Genomic DNA, 23,905 nt, shown 5'->3' on the forward strand with positions numbered 1-23,905 from the left:
TGCTAAACAGCACCTCCATGCCGTTGTAGCAGGAATGACAGGTATCCTGGTGGAAGTGGGATAAACTCCTCATCAGAGGAACAAGGCTCTGGAAAGCTCATTTTAAATTCTGGCACTTCGCCTGGCTTCACTACTGGAATGCTTCCCTGCCTTCCCGTGCTGGTTTGGTTGTGCCCAGGCAAGCACTGGCAAAGCCTGTTTGGGCACATAAAGCATACCAACCAAACCCTGAGTATCGCTGTGGCAAGATCTGTTGTTCCTCTCTTCTCCATTTGGTCCTTCTCAAACCTTTTCAACTCAGAGAGCCAAAAAGGTCTCCCTGGGACCCAAAACGTACAAACATGTATTATAAATTATCCACATAAGCCCCTTTTCAAATATAACAGTATTTTGAAAAAGTATGGAAAGATTTTGAAACAAATAATCTTTGGAAATGTATATATCTTTTTTTTAAATAGAAGTAAACGTAAAAAAAAAAGTGAGAAACAGAAACGCCCAGATGAGTGTGAATTGACAATGTGACTTAAGTAATGTGACTTTCTTAATGACTTAAGAAAATAAATAAGACCATTACTGCATCAAAAGTAATCAACAAACTATACTATAAAAACTGGTCATATTGCCAAATAATATAATGATGACGAGCCAACAATTGTGGAAAGATCTGCTAATTTCACAATAGTTATCTGTGGAACAGAGTCAAACAAAATGTAATGCCTCAACTCCTACAATTCCAAGTGCCTGTCAGGGTGCAGGCCAGGGGGGGGGGGGGGTCCTCAGTTCAAATATGATTATTTTTGGAGAGGTCACGCCCTTAAGAGCTTGAGAACCACTGGTCTACTCCACCAAACCTGCTCCACTGCAACAGGTTTAGACAAGCTCTGGAAGAACCAAAAAAACAAAGACACATGTTTATTTAAAAAAAAGATTATCTTGATTTATTGGAGTTCAAGTTGTTGTTTTTCACATTAGCATCAAATTATTATCTTTTTTAGAAGCAGATAGTGCCCCGCTCTATTGGTGGTGAGTTATTGTTCTTCATTGCACAATGCCCAGCTTTGAGACGTCAACCTTGATTGGTCCCTGGTTAATACTAATAAAATACAAAGTGGAGCAGTAAAAACAAATGCCCCTGAAAACACCACCCAAATAGTCTTCATACAGTCAATACAGGCAGAACAAGTGGATCTCAATCACACAAAGTGGTTCTCAAAGTGGTGGTCCCGGATACCACCTGGGGGTCTTTTAGAGGTGGGGGGTGGGGGTATGTGGTGGTATGTGGTCGAGCAGAAACCTCTTATCCCCATTTTCCAAGTTTTCGTGTTTGTTTCATAAATTGACACCCTACTTGATCATACTACAGCGTCACACAAAAGCATCAGGTAGGTACAGTAGCAGATCTACACGTTTTAGGCTTGTATATCTGCTACCCAACAGAGACGAAATACAGTAGCATCAAAATCAGTTTTACACCCTTTAACCCCATTTATACATGAGCTAATATTTGAAAAAGCTCCTCACAACACGCTGTGATTGATATGTTGTAGGCTTATAGTTCTGCCACTGTAAAAAGAAAAAAAAAAAAAAAGTGATTTAACAATACAAATCATGTACGTTGGTCCAAAAATATTTTCAGATGGGGGGTCTGCAGGTATGTAAATTAAATACGTATTAATTTGGTGTGCATTGAACATAAAAACATTTGGGAGCCACTGGGTGTTGTAGCAGTGAGGAGGATGAGATGAGATGAGATGAGAGCCGTTCTACCACCACCACTGCCTGGCCTTTTCACAACTGTTGTTGGAAAGTCGTCAATTTATGGGCAGAGAGATGTAGCACTAAAACCCAACTGCTGCAGCGCTGGAGAGATGTCACCAGATGGCTGCGTGAATGCCGAACAACAAATTGATACCACATTTCCTCTGCGATAGACATCACATAATAAACCCGAGCAAAGCCCCTGGGCTTGTTTCTCTGTCTCTGGGTCCAATCCTTTTATAAGTCCTTCTTTGGATGAGGTTACAGCAATAAATAGCCAGCTGCACGGAGCTATACAACTAGCCATATTTCATGAAAATCTGTCAACTTACATTGACTGAATTGAGGTGACTCTCCATCTTGTGAGTTTGGTCTCTCTCTCTCTCTCGCTCGCTCGCTCGCTCGCTCAAACACGTTTTGACAGAATCTCCCCTGTTTTATTTTAGCCTACACCACTGGTTCCCAAAGTAATTCTTTTTGGGGGGTCCCCAGGTGATTAGCTTACAGGAGCGTTTTTTGTCGCATTCCTGAGCCAATACTTTGATGATTCTTTGACTCTCCTACCAGAGACTCCGGCAGTCATCAAATTATTGGCTTAGGAATGAAGATATGATTTGGGGGGGATGGCAGCCTGAAAAGTTTGAGAATCCTTGTAGTAACCTACTACAGCATCATTATTAAATGGCTCTGGATATTCCTATTAGCACCGTGGTAATAGGTTACAAAACACTGATTAAATCATAGCTCCACTTAACCACTTAAGCCCTATATTATATACAGTACATAATCGTATGAACAATAGCTGATCTACAATCTCACAATGCATCTAGATCGGCTTTATGTTGAAATCTTTTTCTTTTTTTTATATATCCACCTATAATGACAACCCCAAAACAGGGATGCAATGCAATGAATCATTCAAGTCTTTTTCTGAACCCAGACAAATAAAGCATTATTAAAAAAAACATAGTTATAGATAAAGTTCTACTCAGACACATTGTGAGAGTATCATCACCACAGAGGTGGAGCCGCTCAGAGGCATGACAGTCAGGGAACCAACAGAAGTGAACTGGACAGACTTTAAAAGAAGTACAGTCAAACTAAAACAAACATTTGGCTCCTTGATTCAAGTCACCTTCTTCAGGAGGAATGAGTTTGAAATTGTAGCTTTGAACATTTAAAAGTCCCTCTCAGTCTTTGCCTGTAGAGGAAATCCTTTGAGAGCAGGGGTCATCCATATTACATTTTAGAATCAGCCTCGTCTTCAAGTCGACGGCTGTCTGCCTTCCCCTCTGCCCAATGCCACCATCAATTTAGCGTCACTGCTATTAAAGAAATGTCTTTTTGGCCACCGACAGACTGGAAATGGAATGTTCTGTGGTGGCCTCTAATGCTTAATTTATAGCCCATCAAATGGCAGGGTCACGTGTTTAAAATAGCTGATCTACAAGCTCACAATGCGGCGCAGATGCGACGCATTGTGAGCTTGTAGATCCGCTATTTTCAGCGACTTCTGTCGTCGTACGACAAAGTGCGACGACTGCACAGGCTTAACCTGTGCAGTTTGTGGGTTAACGCCTTCAGAGAGTGAGCTTCTGTTGTTTCAGTCGAGGTCAATCATAGGTCAATTCCGTTCCAGCGCTGGCAAATCCCTATTTGTTGACATTACCTTTTTTTCATTTTTCTTGTTTTAACAGTCACAGCCGGGTTTAATAGAACATTCATGTTCACTCCACATCACATGGGAGGATGGAGGCATGTGTCCGTCCAAAGACCGCATTCCAGTAGGCAGGGGTTGGCCTACATTTAGATTTTTTTATCCACTTAATGAGATGAGCCAAGGGTGAAATGGTCTCAAGCCTAATGTGTGCGCCATTGTGCAAACTGTGTCGCTGAAAATAGATGACCATCGCATCCGTGTGACACGTTGTTGTGCCCTTTTTCCACTAGGTTTACTCACTCAGAAGTCAGCCTCTAAACACGATTCTACTTAGTTTATTGTTTATTGAATACGTTCAGTCCCGTCACAGACGCGACACAGTTTTCTGCCCTACGAAGTGAGGGACTTTCGCCCTAGACCTCGACGGAGGGGCGCTGTCTCAAGCAAACTTCAGCCACGAGAGACACCACCGAGCGAAGCTAAAGCGAGCGAGTTGCCGTGTCGAACGTTGCGAAGTTCGCTTGAGCCGACTCGGTCATGGGGCTGAGTGGGGCAGACCCTCCCTTCGTGGGGCAAAAAACGGGGTGTGCGTCACAGACGGAGGAGGACGTCGTTAGTGAGGCGTTCAGGCCAGGAGAGACTCTCCCTCCTCCACCCAGATTAGGTCCAGGGCATCGGCCTGCCGCTGCTCCCGCTGGTGGATCCTCCGCAGGCGCAGGATGTACAGCAGGATGGCCAGCAGCACCACCAGGATGCACAGCGACAACACATGGTGGTTGTACACGAAGGAGGAGCGCAGCCAGCTGGAGCTCTGGTTCTGCCGGAAGATCTCCTGCTGGAGGTCCCTGGAGAGGAGAGGAGAGGTGGGAGTTATTATCTTGAAGCAGCGCTGCTGCTCCTTAGACTTGTTTATAATTCAAGGACCCTCGGCTTGGTATATGTATGGGTTCAAGCATATTAAAATCTCATGAGAAATCTGTGCGATTTGTGAAACAGTGTGAAAGGAGCCCCCTCCCACACACTAGTGCTGTGTTTCATAAACAATTAGCACGATATGTTATGATGTTTTGGTAGCCATACGGACAGCCAGTTGAAGAAATTGAAGGTTGATGTTAAAGCCTGCCAGAACCGTAGTAACCAACCGTAGGATTAAATTAGCTGCCGCTCGTTAGTATAACAGTCAAAGTGGGACAGTGGCCGCGGCCATTTTGAAGATGCGCGCGCATCCTCTTGCACTCTATGTGCTGCTTTCAATGGCCTGTATCTCCAAATCGGCGCAATGAATGTCGTTTCTGGTGAAAACAAGCTTTTTCAACGGCCGACAGCAGGCGCTGTGATACTCACGGTCGGGTTTTTCCACCACCGACCGCGAGAACAACCGGTGAAGACACCACACACAGCATTTTGTCATTGTAACATCCGGTTACGGATATTTGGCTCTTCAAAATAAGGGTTGCGCGCGATAAAACCTTGGCAATGCGCGATAGATAGATTAATTAATCCTGGCGGACAGACAGTTAAAATAACGAATAACCGAAAATAGGCTATCTACAGTAAGCTTGTAATAATAATGAACTTATAAAGCGCTTTTCAAAACAACAAGAATAACATAATTACTGCAGTAAACAAAACAATACAATAGAACAACACCACATTATAAAAACACTAAACACATGATCTAGGGGAATGCCTGTGTAAAAAGTAGGGATTTTAGTAGTGATTTGAAGGCAGCCACTGAGGTTGCATTCCTCTAGCCTGGTTAATAAACCAGACCGAATCAGCCGTTGGCAAAAAAAAGTTGCCTACCAGCGGATTACGGTCTGGCGAGGCTCAGTAGCACGCCTCTTTCCTACAGCAGAGAACAGGTCGGACCAATCGGGACACGGTATGCAATATAGGCGGGCTTTGGTACAGTGACGTTCAATGCTTGAGACTTTTGACTGACAGTAGCTCTGACCAATTGCGTCAAAGAGAAAATGTTCCCCGGGAAATGAAATCCAAGTGGAGCCAGCCCAGACTGATATACCGCGACAGTGTTGTGTGATATTAGTCTGGTTTATTAGCCAGGCTAGCATTCCTCAGGTTCCAGAGGGTCGGGCCCAGGCAGCGAAGGCCCGGTCACCCATGGTAACTAGATGGGTTGTAAAAGGAGTCAGTAGACCCCTGCCTGACGATCTGAGGGTACGAGGAGAGTCGTATGGTTTAGTATAGCTGAGATGTAACTGGGGGCCAGACCTCGCACGGCTATAAAAGTTGTCAATAAAATCTTAAAATCAATTCTAAAACTTACTGGCAGTCAATGAACGGAGGCCAGTACTGGTGTACGGTGTTCACACCTCCTATTGTACTGTAGATAGTACTGGTGTAAGGTGTTCACACCTCCTATTGTACTGTAGATAGTACTGGTGTACGGTGTTCACCTCCTATTGTACTGTAGATAGCCTATTGTCGGTGCATGCTTTCATACAACACATGATGATCAAATGACAGAAATCAGTCGTGGCGACTGAGAACTTTATTCCATGCAAGTCCCACAGGTGGAATAATTTACAAAGCGACCTACAGCTAGGTCGCCGACCTACAGCCGCTAGGTTGTCGACTTACAGCGGAGGTCGCCGACATAGGAGACAAGTCACGACCTAGGGGACAGGTCGGCGACCCGGTCGGGAGTCAGAGGCAGATTTTGTCGTCTCTCCAAAGTTCTGTCCGCATTGTTGGGAGTCACTGGACTCTGACGTACCTGAGAGGCAGGAATCGGGTCTTGAAGAGGATGGCTCCCAGGGTCCACTGGACCTCCTTGTCGTACACCAGCTGGGCCGTCTGCAGACTGCGGTAGTCCTTGGGGAAACGGAAGCCCGAGTGCAGAACCTCGTACATCCAGGCTGACTTGAAGCACTGGTACCTGGAATGGAATGGATGAGCCTCAGGATTATACGGGGGAAAATGAAATGGCTCTGAATTTGACCCATAAAACCCAGGAAAGCATCTGTGTCATTTTAGATTTGAGCTAGTATATAGCTATAGCATACGTTTTTCAGAAAAGGATTTAGAACATTGGTTTAGAAAAGTGGTTCTCAAAATTGCAGATAGCAATACTGTCATCAAAGTTGGTGTTGTGACTTTATATATTACTTGCATGAGAGGGGGAGAGGTGTTTTAGCAGACAGTTTGAGGGTTCAATTGAGTTAAGAGGTTTTGTCCGAAGCACTTTTTACTACTTTTCATTGGTTCAATATCGTTTTAACCAACACACAGACGTAAAGGGTGTTCAATAGGCAATAGCACTGATTTATGCAAAGAAATCAAAAACCTAAAAAATGGAGTTAGGTGGTTTCCTCCCGACAGCAACAAAATTATCAATTTGGGGGTCCTTGACACGAAAGAATTTGAGAACTACTGATTTAGAAGACATTTGTAGAACAGACTTATTTGTGGGCACCTTGAGCACGTCTCTCCAGGGCTTATGTAGGCCTGATTGATTGGGAAATGGCATGCACCTGGCTGGGCAAATGCTTTTTACCAGCACGGGCCAAGAACAATGTCCAAGAAAGCCGTTTGTATGCTCACTTGTGGATCAGTAACTATGCAAACTGAAATTCAAGCTGTGGACAATGTATTCCTCAAGAAAGGTCTCAAGGTGCGTTAGTAGCTTTTATTGACTTTTGCGAAGGTTTGGATCAAGCCAACGCATTCAACCTCAACGACATTGTCTAAGTCACCCGACAGGACAAACCTCTACAACAGCTCATACTGTAAGACTAACTGTCTTACCAACATGATCTACAACAGCTCTTACTGTAAGTTAGTTAACCAACATCTACAACGTTCCAAACGGCTTATAGTGTGTTCTCTGGGGATCCAATGCTGGCTATTTCTGTTTAAATTAGGTAACTGCCAGTAATTCATGCAAACAAGGAAATTAAGTCTCACACAACCAGAATTAACACCAGACAGTGATGTCATCATGAAATATTTCATTACAGACAATGCAGAATCAGAACATGGAAGATTTGAAGGCATCATATTTAGTGATCGTAGCGAACTTGCAATACTAGAATGCATCGCTGACTACATTATCTGCACTCTTGCCCTGACTACACAAGCGAATGTGTTTCTATGCGGGTAGAACCTTGAAACACAATTAAACTCTGACATGAGCACAAAAGCCACATTTTCACAGGAATGTGCCTGCTTGTCTTTCTGTCTGTGTCTTTTCCCCCTCCATATTGTACTTTCTATCCACACTGGAGGCCCTACAAAAAAATAATACATTTCACCACATGCTGCTATGTTGCCACAGCTGTATTATAAGTGCATGCGACCCATAATAATAATAATAATAATAATAATAATTTGAAACAAAGACAAGCATTTTTGGTTAAATGTAAATTGTACATTGTCATGCACAAAAGGGTTACTTTTCAAGATTCAAAAACAAATCTACAAGCTTAAAGTGCGTTCCTTCGTGCTGCGTGTCGAGCTTGTGGATCTGCTACTTTTGATGCTTTTCTGCGACGCTGTACTATGATCAAGTAGTAATTTACAAAAAAGTACGCAATTGGAGATAGGAGGTTTCTGCCTGTCAGCAACGATATAAAATAAAAAACAAATTATACATAACTAAATGGGATTGTTTGTGTACTAAAATGTACAGCAATTTGACTAAATTCATAGTGGACTAATGATTGGATTAGTCATGACACCCTGGATGAGATGAACTTACTTCAATCTGTTGACATCTGCCTGCTGGGAGAACAGCCTGCTGTCCAGACGCTGCTTCAGTTTAGACCACTGGGTGGCGCAGTACTCCTACAGACAGACAGACAGACAGAGACACACACGGTTAGGACTTCATGTCTGCTACTGTATGTAATTACAACACCGGTTGGTTACCGGTGGCGCCGCGTTTAGAGCTTGTAGATCTGCTACTTTGATGATTTTGTGTGACGCTGTAGTGTGATCAAGACAAGTAGGGCGTTAATTTACGAAAAAACACAAAAAGTTATAATATATTATACTTTGTTGTACAACGATGTTGCACACAGTGAATAGCCGATCTACTGCACTGTCTCACAGAACTTCACATCACGTAAATGAGCTTGTAGATCTGCGGTTTTTGAATAGATTTTCAACTATAATGACATGCACAAGATGGGGATGCCAGCCAGTTTGAAAGTGTTTAATGTACTCGACCAAGCACTGAATAAATCAAGGTAATCTTGAAGTGTGATGATCGTGATTTGTTTAATATATTTGTCGTATGCAGCCAGAGGGTATAAAGCAAAAACCAACAGACTGAAAGTTGTTGTCCCAAACTGTGATTTGTGAAACAGCGTGAACTAGCGCTGTTTCCTAAACAGTTGTTAGCACATTCATTAACATATGTTGTGATATCAGTGGTGCTCAAACTCTTTCATGTCCAGGACGCCCAAAATGATATAATGGCTCGTTAATCCAATTACCTTGGCATAACGCGAGTACTTTCCGCTGTCGTACTGTCCTCCTATCCTCAGCACATCTTCCATACAGTAGTAGAACTCTGAGAAGCCATAGAACTCACTGTTGCTGAAGTCAATGGGTGCCTGGAGACAAACAGACCACACAGGGAATGATACCCATATCCATATAGGTCGAACATAGGCATGTAACCATTAATTGTACATCAATTAAAATATATTCAAACTGGTGACAATTGAAAAATCGTTTATCGATTAATAAAGTAAAGACGAGAAGAATACAGGATCTGTGTAAGGAAATTGATTAAAAATATGTTTTCAGTTATTTGCAACTATATTGAAGAGGATAAGAGAGAACGCAATATTGTAAAAACAAATATATAATAATAATAAAAAGAAGATTCTGGATTTGTGTGACAGAAATAATAATAAGTCAGAAAAAATAATTGTGTGTTTAAAAATCGTATCGTGAACCTTCCAGTATCGTGTGGTTTTTAAATACTTCTTGGAACAGAAGGTCCTACCTGGTAGACGCCTCTCGGGGACATGGTTCCGTTGTGGAGGCCTAGGAAGGGACGCACAGCGCCCTGACACTGTGTCCAGTCCCCCTGGCCTCTCAGGTACACCGTGTGACCGCCACGGACCACCGTGTCTGACAGCTCCGTAGGGAGGCACGGGTCCATGAAGGGTTTATCTTCACTCAGACCAGTCTGAACTGTCAGCAACCTGCAGAAGAAACAAATCCAACGCAAGTGGGTGACAATATTATCACACGAAAAGATGAAATTACCTACCTAGGTTCCATCCTGGAGGCAAATCTTTCTGGTGATAAAATGGCCACCAACGTAATCAAAAAAGTCAACCAAAGAACAAGATTCCTATACAGGATCTCCTCACTGGTCAACAAAAACACCTTGAAGACCCTAACAGGAGCCCTCGTACAAGGTTTCTTCAACTATGCATGCACCTCTTGGTACCACAGCACCTCTAAGGCCCTTAAAACAAGGCTCCAGACTTCCCAAAACAAACTGGTCAGGCAACTACTTGGCCTCACTCCCCTAACCTACCTCACCCCTGCCCACTTTGACAGGCTGGAATGGCTTAGGGTTGACGACAGAGTACAGCATCTTGCAATTGGTCCACAAGATTCGATACACCACCAAGATACCCATGTATCTGTCTAAATACTTCCTTAATGTCAACGAAGTCCACACCCACAACACCAGAGGGAGCTCAACAAACCATGTGCAACCCAGATTTGGCACAAACTAGGGACTAAATAAATGTCGCTCCTATGCCACCAAAATGTGGAACGCCCTACCAACGGTCATTAAGACATTCAAATCCCTTGACTCCTTCAAAACCGCTCTCAAAGGGCACCTACGGACGGCTGCAATTCAAAACTGGCCCCCGTAAAATTTGATTCCCCCACCCACCCCTTTCCCCCCTCTCTGTATATGTTTTCTTCCCCTTTTTACCTCTTCTATGATGATTTCCTGTTTTTTGTCTATATAGAAGTGTATATTTGTACGTCTCTAAATGTTATGATGAATTGAACATGGTGGACCCTCTTGTAAACAAGTGTAATGCTTTATGGTGTCGTCCACAGTTAACAGTTTTGTATTGAGTTGTGCTTGAAATGTACTGTAATTCTCCAATCTGTTAATAAATACTTCAATCAATCAAAAGCTTTACCATTTCATGCATCGTGCCTTCTTGCACGATTGTAGATTTTTAGCAACATTTTGATTTAGTTTTAGTCTTTGAATGAAATTATATTTAGCTTTAGTCATATTTATCAGAATAGTTTTGGTCTACGACTCTACGCTAGTTTTAGTTGACTAAATATCAAAAAATGTATTCTGTCAGGCAGCGATCACGGCGTAATGCCTGGTTTTACACTTGGTAGCATGCTGAAAATAGCAGATCTAAAAGCTCACAACGAGCTTTCAACTGTTTGGGGTCATTTTAACGTCTGTGCGAGCTTTTGTGAGCTACTTTGGGTTTCTATGGGAAGAGGGCGTGTCTGTTCAAATAAATGTCAACTTTGGTACCTTTTAATGTTTATAGTTAAACAGACGTTTGTCTCTATGACACTAGCGTGTGGTTTTCTAGATGTGCCTTTATCAGCTATGGTTTCAGAGTAAGCCATTAATGAAAAGTGAAACTTGGTTTATATGTAGAATACAAAGCCTATTTTTATTCTGTGGTGGGCAGCAACATTGGATACTGTACTACTGTAAATATATATACGTTGTATAAATCCCACAGGATAAAGTTGCCGTCAATATTGTGGCTCTGGATGACGCAGGTGGGCTCAGCTCAGCTGTCACTAGCGTCTCGCATGTCGCACACTGCACTGTGGTGACCCCATGCGTCACCGAATGAAGCACTTGTAGAACTAATTAAAGGGTTATAGCTATCCAATCTGAAAAGATCACTTGTCTTTTAGTTCTACTGGATATCTTCTCCACTAGTCCCTCCCTGACATTTTAGTCTAGTTTTTATTTTTGACGAAATTGTCAATATATTTAGTTTTAGTCATCATAGCTAGCATGTTTTTATTTAATATTCGCCAGTGAAAAAAAAAAAAAGGTAGTCGACTGACATTTTTCGTCATAGTTGTAGTCGACGGAATCCACAGTGACGTGTGTACCTGTTCTTGGCCATTGTGTTGTTGACCAGCATGTCTTCGTAGCGCTGCCGGGCCATGTTGCCACCGAAGCCCAGGAAGGTGGTGACGTAGACGCGGTACACGTGCTGTGTGCGCTCCACGTCACAACCCAGGTTGAACTCTGCCAGCAGGCTCTTCCCTGCCTCCTCCTGGAACACACACACACACACACACACACACACACACACACACACACACACACACACACACACACACACACACACACACACACACACACACACACACACACACACACACACACACACACACACACACACACACACACACACACACACACACACACACACACACACACACACACACACACACACACACACACACACACACACACACACACACACACACACACACACACACACACACACACACACTCTTAATGCAGAGCAACTTACAGTAAGCAAGAACAACACGGTAATACATGCATAGAAATAGTCATCCAAGATAATAAGTGAACAAATCATCATTAGTCTAACAGCAAAATATCCGTACAAACACCAAATCAATAATGAACTGGCATCTTTGCTGTTTTTTTTTAATAGCTAACGTATAAATAGATAAGTGGTTAAAATGATTGTATTGTTACGATAACTACTTTTGCTGGGGGAAGCCCTGGACCCTCCCCCCCACCACACGCACACACACAAATATTTGACATGTTAGTCACCTCATCTGGTGAACTAAAGGTGACAGCACTGGGCACCTCATAGGCTATCTGCAGCGAAGCCCCTCCCATATCCATGATGCCCACCGTACGCCGTCGGCTGATTGCCTGCTGGTTCTGTGACCCTGTCGTCACCTCAACCATGGCGTCTTCTGCTGAAGGGAATGGAAGAAGATTATTTCATTGTTCTCTTTTTTTTAAGTCAGTGTTCATCGGTTGCACATTAAATAACTCCAAATGTTTATTTTCTTTGCACATGCAGTGTGTGTGTGTGTGTGTGTGTGTGTGTGTGTGTGTGTGTGTGTGTGTGTGTGTTTTTTTACAAGAACATAAATGCTGTCACAGATTCTGAAGTTAACGATCATCCTGCATCAGATTTGGACAGTTTACCCCAAAAAATGATTTATTTTCTATCAATTACAGACCTCAGATCATGAACGGGGTCACCAACAGTCCAACATGTCGGTACACGGACAAATGTATCCGTGGCAAAGACTTGGTCATGTCCGTCCATTATAATGAATGTTCTTATAACACCCACTTTAATACTGAATGTCAAGTAAGTCTCCAGGTTTTCTTCAGAATATGTATGACAATTATTTACTATGACACTATGGCACATTAAGAGTCCACTAGTAGTCTAGTACTAGTGGTTCTCAAATGTTTTATTTGCAAAGACCCGGGTCCATTTGGTTCCATTCGAACACTCTGAATGACCATAACAGGTCTGTAACTCTGAGAGTCTCAGAGCTACTGACCTGTTATGGTCAATCAGGGGCTATTATATAAATATTTTTGTCCACTCATTTTGTATGTCCGTGACAAAAATTTAATGTTGACAAAAATGTCCACCACAAGCCAACACGGCGATGACCCCTGATGACCCCTGATGACCCCTGATCATGAAGCCTTGGATTCATGGAGATTTGTTTGTTTTTGTCGCATTCCTGAATGCGATGAAAACAAATTTTGTTTTGGTTACATTTTTGCTTATATGATGCACACAATGGGGATGCCAGGTTGAACGCGATTAAACCATTGCACACTCACCCTCATCAGCATGGTCAAATCTGCCCAGCACAAAGTTAATGCCAATCCATGCATACACTCCTGAGGTAGAAAAAGGCAGCATCACAACAGTATTAAGATAGCTGCCTAGCACACACATTCAGGTAAGCCAATATCAGTGGAGACAACATACACGTGAATGCTCATCTGTAAACTGATTCATTTATCTATTTCTGTAATAAAAAAACAAATCTTGTGCCTTGATGTGTGACTAAAAGAGACTTGATCAAATTTGCCCATGGCTCAACATTAATAACCAACTACCGGTACTCAAAGCAATGTGAGCATTCAATGATAATATCCAAGTAATCCCACATAGAAACTCACCTTCCTGTTTGCCAGATATGACCTCGGCATGCGACTGTGAGAACAAGAAATTAAACTCAAGGGGAACATCGCTGACCAGGTCCTCCAGGATTGCAGTCTGTTGGCTAATAACACACGTACAGGTACGTCACTCTAACGTGTAACGCATTGACATTTGTATTCAATGTTCACCTATAATGATTGGGACACATCGGCTGCGTAATTGCAGATACTGATCTCGTCAAAGAATATCTAATGATGGCTGATGTATCAGCCAAATGGATATAATCGTTCGGCTCTACTAATAACCTACAGTAGCACTCAGTACATGCACACACACACACACACACTACATCAAAAACCTTACTTCTCTGGCAGCAGCCTCATGCCTGCGGTGCAGAGAATGTAGAGGGGGGTCTCCTTGTGCTTGGCCCTGGGGACGTGTGCTGCTGCAAAGCTGAGGAGTGGCTGCAGGTAGTCACTGGCTTTGGTTGGCGTTTGGCCCAAGGTGGAGATACCTGAGAGCATGATGATGACAACACAACGCTGGGTAAGACCCAGAGCTGACTGAGGTGATTTGTTTGTCTGGTATAAAAATCTATCATTTAACTTTCACCCACTTGGTCCTGAGCTGGTTCCTTGGGGCCTATGAAGGAACAGTAAAACAAATAATTCTGTCTTTTATAATGAAAAAGATGCACACCAGCTACAACAGGTGTCATAATAAAATTACTCTTGTGTGTAAGAAGCTTATGAAAGAAACAGGCAATTTGTTAGTTAGTTATGATTTTGGAAACCGATCTATCAGTTATCAGAACTAATTACAGTACCGGGTATATACTGTAATACCATACAATACATTGTTTTTTGGTAAATACTATTTTTTATAATTTCCATTTAGCTCCACGTCCTCTATTCTTTATCCACTAGCACATGTAAACCGAATGAAATGATAAATCATAAAAAGATGGCATTTTAGTAAACACGGCCCCTTTTATACCGCACCCGTTAACAATTCAAATGAATACATGTATTGTGCAGCAGAAGTCTGCTTTTTCATGTTCTTAAAAAATAAACCTTAATAATTATGGCAGCTGTTCAAATGTGCCAGAGGGGCCAGCCACCCTCGTGAAAAAAACGGTACGGAATAAACACAACATAAAACATAAAAACACAACATGTTCTGTGCGGTGGCCAATCCGCGTGTACCCTTCTAGGCACATACTGAGCCGACTGAACAATCTAATCTGAGTTGTGGGACTAAGATAAAAAACAGCATATGGTATGAACCATGTTACCAGACAACATGCTCAGTTAACAAACCATACACCCAGGGGTCTTCAACCATTTTCAGGCTGAGAGAGAGAGATGAAGCAGGGACCGCCCTACATATTATGTACTTTTTCATAGATTTCATAGATAGCTTCATACTTGTTTGACAGCACTATCATCAGTGTTGAATTCATGTTAATGTGTATTTTCAGAAATTTTACCTTAAACTTAAACCCTGCGCTTGGTCTGATCTTTTTTTCCATCTACACCAAACCTCTTTGACGAAAATAGCCAATCTACAAGCTCGCAACGCCTCGTAGCGCGAGGCCTTGCAGTGGTGGGAAAAGTACTAAATTGCTTAAAAGTATCAATACGGCAATGTAGAAATACTGCAGAATTCAAAATTGAGTTGAGTAAAAGTTCAAAAGTATTATTTGGTATCAAAATGTACTTAAAAGTACCAAAAGAAGAAAGTATTCATTATGTAGAATGACCCATTTCACAAGTTTTCAAATTAATAAATTGTAGATATTTTTCTTTTGAAAATGGCAGATCTACAAGCTTACAATGCTTCACATCGCAACACATTAGCTTGTAGATCGGCTATTTTCAAATGGCTGAAATGTATGGCTGAAGTGGTTAATGTATGTTTTGAAATGATAATCAAAATTTACAAAGTAACTTTGTAGATCAATACATACAGCATATAACTAGAAAAAGTGCCCCTCAGAGCACAGGGTCTCCACCAGGGCAGGTCAGGTTGTGGCCTCCTGGTAGCGCTATAATAGGCCAATGTAAAAAGGGTGCCATTTCTTCTTACGCCTTGGATGGCAATGGACCATATGCAGACCGCGTCCATCTTACCATACAGTATAAGTTAATGGCAAGGTGCTAACAAGGTGCAACTTCCCATTGGCAGCCCATTCATCCAAACAGAAAATTCCTATCTGATTGTATTACACAACGTCAAATACTATTACTCTCTCCCCATGCTTTCGGCCTGGTGGAGACAAAAATAAACAAGGCTATTACTTTACATAGTTTACAACATAAGCAGCTGATTACATTAAATAAATTTGCATCAACTCTTTTCAGAACCAGGACATTCAACGTTGCCAAATCTTATCAAACCACATGTTGGAGTTCTCAGATGGTCCTTGACACTATTTACTTTAGTGTCCAGTACACTAACCTTCCACAGGGTACAATGACGTGTCCAGAGTTCATGTACGAGGAGGTAGAATATAAAAGGCGGCTGCATGATATCAATAGTGACTTTGTTTCAGGATGAAGGGCTGTGGGGCTTTGCTTGTTTTACTGTTCTGTCTGGCCGGGGCCAGGGCTCAGAGAGAGGATGAACTGGTCAACCAGAGACAGAGCAATGTTGAACCAGGTACCCTCTTACAACCTGACATCTGGGCAGCGCTGATGGAGGTGAGAGATATGGTGGTGGTGCAGCAAGAGAAGATGAGGAACATGGAGTAAGAAGCAAAAAAGCAGAGAATGTTTATGACAGTAATGGCTGCCAAATTGAGTGCTAGCGAGAGCCACGTGAAAGACCTCCAAACCAGACTCGGCACCAGCGAAAGCCATGTTGTAGAGCTCCAAACCAGACTCAGCACCAGCGAAAGCCATGTTGTAGACCTCCAAACCAGACTCAGCACCAGCGAAAGCCATGTTGTAGACCTCCAAACCAAACTCAGCACCAGTGAGGGCCATGTTGTAGACCTCCAAACCAGACTCGGCACCAGTGAGGGCCATGTTGTAGACCTCCAAAACAGACTGAGTACTGGTGAGGCCCAGATCAAAGACTTGAAAAAAGAACGTGAAGCCCATCTTGCCCAGTTGTCCACCATAGAAACCAGGCTGACTGCTGCTGAAAGCCAAGTGCAGGAACTGTGGAACAAACCAAAGGTGGCCTTCTCTGCCGGTTTGACTAATTCTCGACAAGTTGGACCGTATGGTTCTGAAACTACTCTGGTCTACCAGAAGGTCTTCACCAACATCGGCAACTCGTACAATTCATCTACAGGCGTCTTCTCTGCGCCAGTAAAAGGGGTCTATCACTTCACATTTGCTGCATTTGGTGTGTGGAAATCAGAGTATGTGTGCAACTACATGTATAAAAATGAGCAGAAACTCTTGTATAACTGTGCATACAATAGTGGAGGTCAAGAACAGGTATCTAATGGAATAATCATAGAGCTGGAGAAGGGGGACAGAGTTTACATGCGTTTACAGGGAGGGCACAGGCTCTTTGATGACGGAAACAACCACACCATGTTCAATGGTGTTCTGCTCTATTCTATGTAACAAGCTACTGGTACTACTGTATGATTTTGATGAATTGAGCACCAATGAAAACAAACCACATGCTTTCTTGGTAGTCCCTTGTATTGAACTGTACTTCCCTGTGCTTTTTTCTGCAAACTAGTATTAAATCAATGCCATTACTTTGTGTTCTGGTCTATTCTATGTAACAGGCTACTGGTACCATTACCGTACTTTAAAGCAGTGGTTCTCAAAGTGGGGTTTGGGGCCTTGAATAGTTTCCAGGGGTTCCCCAGCAACATTTAACCTTATTTTATAGTATATCTATAGCATATCTACAAACTCACAATGCATCGCAACACAATAATACATATACATAATACATAATAGATGTATTATCTTGAATAATTATTAACATGTTAACAATACGAATCTGCTCTTATGGGGTCCATGGCACAAAGCTCTTTTCAGATTCAGGGTTCTACTTTAAATTGCTCCACTACTAGTAAATTAACTTAGTTACTTTACATCATTGAGGCGGTGTTTGTAGATCGTCTATTTTGGTAGTGCTCAGAGTAGGGATGATTCAAGTTCAAGTGGTTAATGTAAAAAGAATATATACTGTATATATATCACACAAAGATTTGGCAGCCCCCTGTAGTACAATTTACAATTTAGGCATTTAGCAGACGCTCTTAATCCAGAGCGATTTACATTAAGCAATAACAAAAGCATGGCATACATCACATATATAAAAAGTAGTAACTATGACAGTACGTTTTAACAGCGGGCGACAGCCAGACGAATTTTCCGGAAGTGCATTATTTGTCTATGGGACCCGGCGACTACCGGCGATAGCCGATGAAAATGTTTGAAATCTTTTGGAAAAGTAAAAGTATTGCGTAAGGTTGCGAACATTTCCACCTAGTAGTGACATACCCAAAATAGAGACGCCAGGTGGAATGTGTTTAATCCAAACGATAATAATCGAAAGGATCATGAGGCTCATGAGGAACACAAACATACATATTTCCATGCTTTGGTTTATGTTCTGTTCACACACACTACATTCTGAGCTGATATTGGCCACGGGCCAACATCAGTCAATCGCATGTGAGGACTCCTCAACAAAAAAACATACAACCCTCTGCTGCCATAATCTCGACATTATGTAAGCCAGTGATAAGAAAATAACCACACCACTGCAAGGAGCAGCGTAGAGCACCACCACCTGAAGTATGGGTATTTTCCCTCAGGTCCAGTCAGTGATGCCGGCCTCCTGGAGGTCCCCAAGACCAGGCTCCCAACCTGGGGCGACAGGGCCTTCTCTGTGGGTGCCCCTCCCTCTGGAATGCACTCCCCAAACATCAGAGACAGAGACACCCCCTCCCTCCCTACCTTCAAAACCGCCCTGAAAACCCACCTCTCCAGAATCGCCTTTCCAAGCTTATCTTTTGCTTATGAGTTTTTTTCCCCCAATGAAGTCGTTTTCTTCTCTCCCCTGGCCCCAACACACATGTAAAGCGTCTTTGAGGTCTTAGTAGATGAATATCTGGAATTATCTACCGTATATGTATACAGACTACAGACTACATTTTCTATACCTATTTCCAAGAAGACAAATATCAACCTTTCTCACAATACATATCCTGGGAAATATAGACATATAGTTAAATTACTCTTCATCTCATTGATTTACAAGATCCCCAGATCTTTATCAGGGATAAATGGCTCTGGTTTCTGTATGGTGAACAACACGGACAAGTTACACACATTTAACCAATGTGTGGGTTGCTTAGGAAAAACATACTGTATTTAAAATGTAAGTGTTTCACTTTAAGTGTTAATTCTTCCTATGATCACTATGTTTATTACTTTGACCCAAACGACATACACCGACACCGCTAGAGGCAAACATGTCCCTTTGTAAAGCCCAGTTCACACCAATGCAACAACTTGCAGTTGCAACTCCTCCAACATGCAACTACTTGCAACCATTATTCCCAATGGCACTTGCAAGCATAGACATATATACATAGACGCCTCATTTGCCGCTGCAGTTCATTGGAGCGACGTGTATCCCAATGAAGGCGGAAGTGCAGTGCTGAAGGCTTTTTTTTTTTTTTTTAACAAATCTTTATAACAGTCATGACAATATACATTACAATACAAAACAAGACAAACAAACAAACACAAACAACAAAGTTATTAACAATACAACATCAGAGCCAGGGGGGATTAGATTACTAACAGAAAACATTAAAGAGTGAACACAAAGCAACAGTTCTCCGCATCTTTCTTATTTAGAATTGCTGAAGGCATTTGCTGAAGGCGACCGTCGCTACCCAAGTGACGTCACTCATGTGACTCGTCTCTCGCTGTCACTCAAGTGACTACTGGCCAATCACAGCGCGTCTTTTCCGGGACTTATGTTACGCACGCGGAAGCTTGACAAGCTTCCGCTTTGCTTCCGCTGTTCTTCGCAAGGAATGTCGGGAAAATTGTGCCTTCAATTTTGACACACGCCTCAGAGCCGGAAGGGGCGTCTATGTATATATGTCTATGCTTGCAAGGACTTGCACTGGTGTGGACTGGCTTTTTAAAACTGAGTTGCGACTAGCTGCATTGGTGGCAGGGCAGTTTGTCTGTAATGATAATGGCTACTATTTGCACTGTTTTATTACTTTCTGCTTTATTTTCTGATTATTTTTACACGGTTGAGGATGCTCTAAGAACAATAATTTCACTTCCATCGATGTTGCCACAGCTGTGGGCGGGGAAACTACAGTATTTGCTTATACATTTCTATTATACAAAACTGTCTTCGTAAGGGTTAGTTCATAGATAGTGCAGTGATGTAAATTAGTTTTCACTGTAATGGGTCCCGGGACCCAGGGGTGGTCTTTTAAATGGATCCCATGGACGGAGTCCCGCTTCAACAACGTTAGGAGTCATATTTTGCAAATTGCAGCATTTAACTCCCATTTCATCTAGTATGGTTATAAAATGGTTATATTCATGTATAAAATATATCTGAAAGAAAGAAATACAATTCTAAATCTAAAGAGTTATGCAAACAACAGTGCAAAGTATATGCAAACATAAAGTAAATTAAATAGCACCAATTTACAGTACAGTGCTTAGGACAGTAGTGTGTCCATGGGACCCCCAGAAAGGTCCACACTCCACAGATGGGTCCATTATCAATAATCTGCGTTTTGGGATGCAAAATGCACCCTGTTAGCATCACTGATAGTGTGAGCTGGCCGGGACACGCCCTCCCGTCTCCTACTTAAGCCTGATTTATACTTATATTATACTTAATTTATAGTTGCGTGTCGGTGTTGCAACTTGCATGCGTCATGAATATGACGTGTTGTGAGCTTGTAGATCTGCTATTTACTGAGCACGACACCGGCACGCAACCAAGTATAACTGAGCTCTTCACTCACCAGGTTTGATCTTCTTGACCACAGGTCGGCGGTCGCGGTCCTTCATCTGCTTGATGTCCAGCAGAGTGTGGGGGTTCCCGTTGTGGGGGGGCCAGAAGTAAACAAACACCCTGGAGCCACTGCTGCCACAGTCCACCACCACCCCGTAGTTCAGAGACGGGTTGAAGACATCAGTGGCCTCCATGGTCTCAGCTATGGACAGGTATCTGTGGAGGAAGGAAGGGACCACGAATGGGGAAGAACAATTTGTTTGAGTTAATCATTCTGGCTTTGCAATACAATGATATGATACAAATTAGATAACAAGAATGGGAAGAACAATCTATTTGAGATAATCATTCTGGCTTGCAGTACAATGATACAAGTTAGATAACAATTGTATGTTACCTGAACTAATTTAAGTTATTTCATTGTTGATTAAATATAATGCAACAGACATGCTCACATGTAGTGATACGCGTGCCGCTCAATCTATTCTACATTAGATCGACCATTAATATCTTCTCTATCTCCTTCTATTCTCCAAACTTAACCACCGTCTTAAACCCTATACTTGGTCCCACACAAGTGAATTTTCTGTTGCAGCAGTCATCAAATATTAAACATTAAATATCTTTGCTGAAAATTAGATAGCCAATCTAAGCTTGTAGATTGGCTATATTTTCAGCGAACGTTTTCCCCACCAGAACACGGATGGATGCCGGGGTTCAAGTCACTTAGTGGTTATTTAAGCTGGCTCACTTGTTGATGCGGCCCCCAGCGCGGTGATGGTGGGGGCCCAGGAGCTGGTTCTCGTAGAGGCCCAGCAACAGCAGGGTCATGCAGGTCAGCAGCAGCAGCAGGAGCAGCCTCTGCCTGGGGACACAGCCACAGTACCAGGAGGCAGGCACACAGGACAGGCTGATCCTGTGTGGAGGAGAGGAGACAGACAGACAGACAGACGAGCATGAGCAAACAATATAACAAAATGCACTATGGACGTCATTCAATTATGACAATGGAAATAGAAAAATGTATCCGTCATGACCGCTATACTACTCTCGTTGCCTCCCACAATTTTCAAAGGCTTCCGTCATACAGTCTGTACTCTAGAGCAACGGAAGCTCTGAAAATGATCCGAGGATTTGACGCCTCCTCGCCATTTCTGTTTCGTTGCATGCAAATTTGTCCTAATATGAATAAAAATAGTCTGACAGCTTCCGTTCCCAGCTTTTGTGTAGTTCCAGACTCTATATAGCATTCGGAGATTGTGGAATAGTTACTTGCTACACGAGACTACCAATATACCAATACAAACTAAGTTCTTCAGACCATAGCTACTAAAGACATCTGGCAAAAGGTGTTGTGATGTATTAGTACACAATATAACATTTGATTGTGATGCTGATGCATAAATAAGACACTGTCTACTCTAATTTAATTTCACATATTGAGGGAAACCAGAAACAAACTGAACATGTTCTGTATGGGCATCTCTGTTGCCAGGATCATTTATACTCTCGTGACAACACATTGTGAATTGTCCAACAAATGTATGCATCATGCACACCAAAAAAGAAAACAAGAAAAAAAGAAATTCAGGTGCAGAAACAAAACTAAAGCTATGTCATGGACACTTCACTGAATCCCCCAAATCCAACTTTATTCCGACTGTGATAGAATACATTTGTGTTTTGGCGTATTCTATTTAAATGTACAAGACAGTCATATTTCCATACAACACATTGTGAAATCAGTGTGCTTTGACAAGGAACGATGTCATGTACAGGAGTTATCACACTTTGATAATTAACTTCCATAGTGCACTAGACTGCTGCATGCATCTATAAAGATAAAGCCAGTAATAACAGTGTTATGTAATATGTAATAACTATACGAGTGGTAAGATAGGCTAAAAGCTATTCCTAAAAAAATCTATTAGTGAAGTATCATATTCCTAACAACAGTGGTTCTCAAAGTGAGTTCCAGGGGGGTCCCCAGTGAAATGATTGATGGTAACCAAATGGACCCTTAATAATATGGAATAAAAATCATCGGCTACATGATTTTTCATGCTACATGATTTTTCATGTAGCCTAAGTCACATCGTTTCGTAATGTGATGCGTTGTGAGCTAGATCTGCTATTTTCAAAACATCAATTTGAATATTTTATGGGGGTCCCACCGTCCCACTCCCTGGCATAAAACATTTTCAGATGTGCTTCCACGAGCAAATACCACTGCCTTACATGCATTACCTTGCCATATGTTATAGAGTGGAATACAAGACTGTGCACGGTTGTTCAGTCATGGTGGGGTTTCTTCTGTTGTGCTGCATGGGAGGAGAGGAGAAAACACAGGTCCATGTCATGATATTGATTTGCATTAAATATAAACAGACAACAACAAACAAGACACACAAGCTACAGTTATGTAATTTAACAAGTCGCCCCCACATACGTACATCTGTCAGAATGAAATCAGCACATTTAGCCTGTTAGCTTTTAGGACGGCATGTATTTTTCTTTGCCAGAGAATAGATTATAAGCCTACAATTACCATGTTACAACTTACATATAATGATAAAGTGTAGTTTTAGCTAGCAACACCAATACCGGCTTCCCGGGGCGGGCCATTATTCCATTGGTTACTTCCATATGGTTGTAATGTAATGATGTGTGTGATCATTTACTTACTGTGCGTTTCCTGTTCCAAGACTTGTTGAATTGGTGGTCGTTGTAAATGTGTTATTATTTGTTTAGTGCAAAATGTAAAAACCTGCTTCCTCGGATTACTACAGAGGAGGCAGCCAGGCAGGAGAGATCATGTTGAGATGGGAAATGACAACACGACGTATTTAAATCCACCACACTACGTATATCCGGGTGGAGCTTGTTGTTTTTATAAGCCACGTCACATGTGCGCTGAACTACGCCCCCACGTGGACAAAATAATGCCCACATGACAGGGACAGTAGATTGTAATGTAGAATGTTGTCAATTTCCAGTCTTTCCTGTCAATCTAGTACAAGTCCCGAATTCAAAATGTATATGTATGAGTAAAAGTACAAAAGTATTGGTTTCACCAACCCACCCCTTTCCCCCTCACTGCATATGTTTATTTTCCCTTAGTTTTTACCTCCTCTATGATGATTTCCTGTTTTGACTATATAGTTGTGTATATTCGTACGTCTCTAAATGTTTTGATGAATTGAAAAAGGTGGGCCCTATTGTAAACAAGTGTAGCTTTATGGTGTCGTCCACTCACAGTTTAATGTATTGAGTTGTAGGCCTACTTGAAATGTAGCTACTGTAATTCTGCAAACTG

The 23,905-nt window shown here is 42.2% G+C and overlaps 2 protein-coding genes across 3 annotated transcripts in view; one reads left to right on the top strand and one right to left on the bottom strand.

Annotated features, from left to right (window-relative positions):
• Window positions 1–23,905, top strand: part of LOC306921491 (CREB3 regulatory factor-like) — a 116,864-nt gene that overhangs the window by 43,237 nt on the left and 49,722 nt on the right. The gene's annotated exons all lie outside the window — the stretch shown is intronic.
• Window positions 918–23,430, bottom strand: LOC306922057 (ectonucleoside triphosphate diphosphohydrolase 7-like). 2 transcript variants are annotated; one of them, XM_079499443.1, is made up of 14 exons: window positions 23,275–23,430; window positions 22,837–22,910; window positions 21,341–21,505; window positions 20,600–20,805; window positions 13,972–14,122; window positions 13,626–13,729; window positions 13,281–13,340; window positions 12,234–12,382; window positions 11,531–11,697; window positions 9,399–9,600; window positions 8,881–9,000; window positions 8,142–8,227; window positions 6,159–6,320; window positions 918–4,263 (listed from the first exon to the last, which is right to left on the bottom strand). In XM_079499443.1, the coding sequence occupies exons 2-14, from the start codon at window positions 22,842–22,844 to the stop codon at window positions 4,044–4,046; spliced, it is 1,800 nt and encodes a 599-aa protein (XP_079355569.1). In that variant the 5' UTR covers window positions 22,845–22,910; window positions 23,275–23,430; the 3' UTR covers window positions 918–4,043. The 2 variants fall into 2 exon arrangements, with proteins under 2 accessions (XP_079355569.1, XP_079355568.1); XM_079499442.1 differs by having other exon boundaries at window positions 12,234–12,385.

This window comes from Electrona antarctica, assembly GCF_951216825.1.
Source record: "Electrona antarctica genome assembly, chromosome: 4".
In the NCBI taxonomy this organism is placed as follows: Eukaryota; Metazoa; Chordata; class Actinopteri; order Myctophiformes; family Myctophidae; genus Electrona; species Electrona antarctica.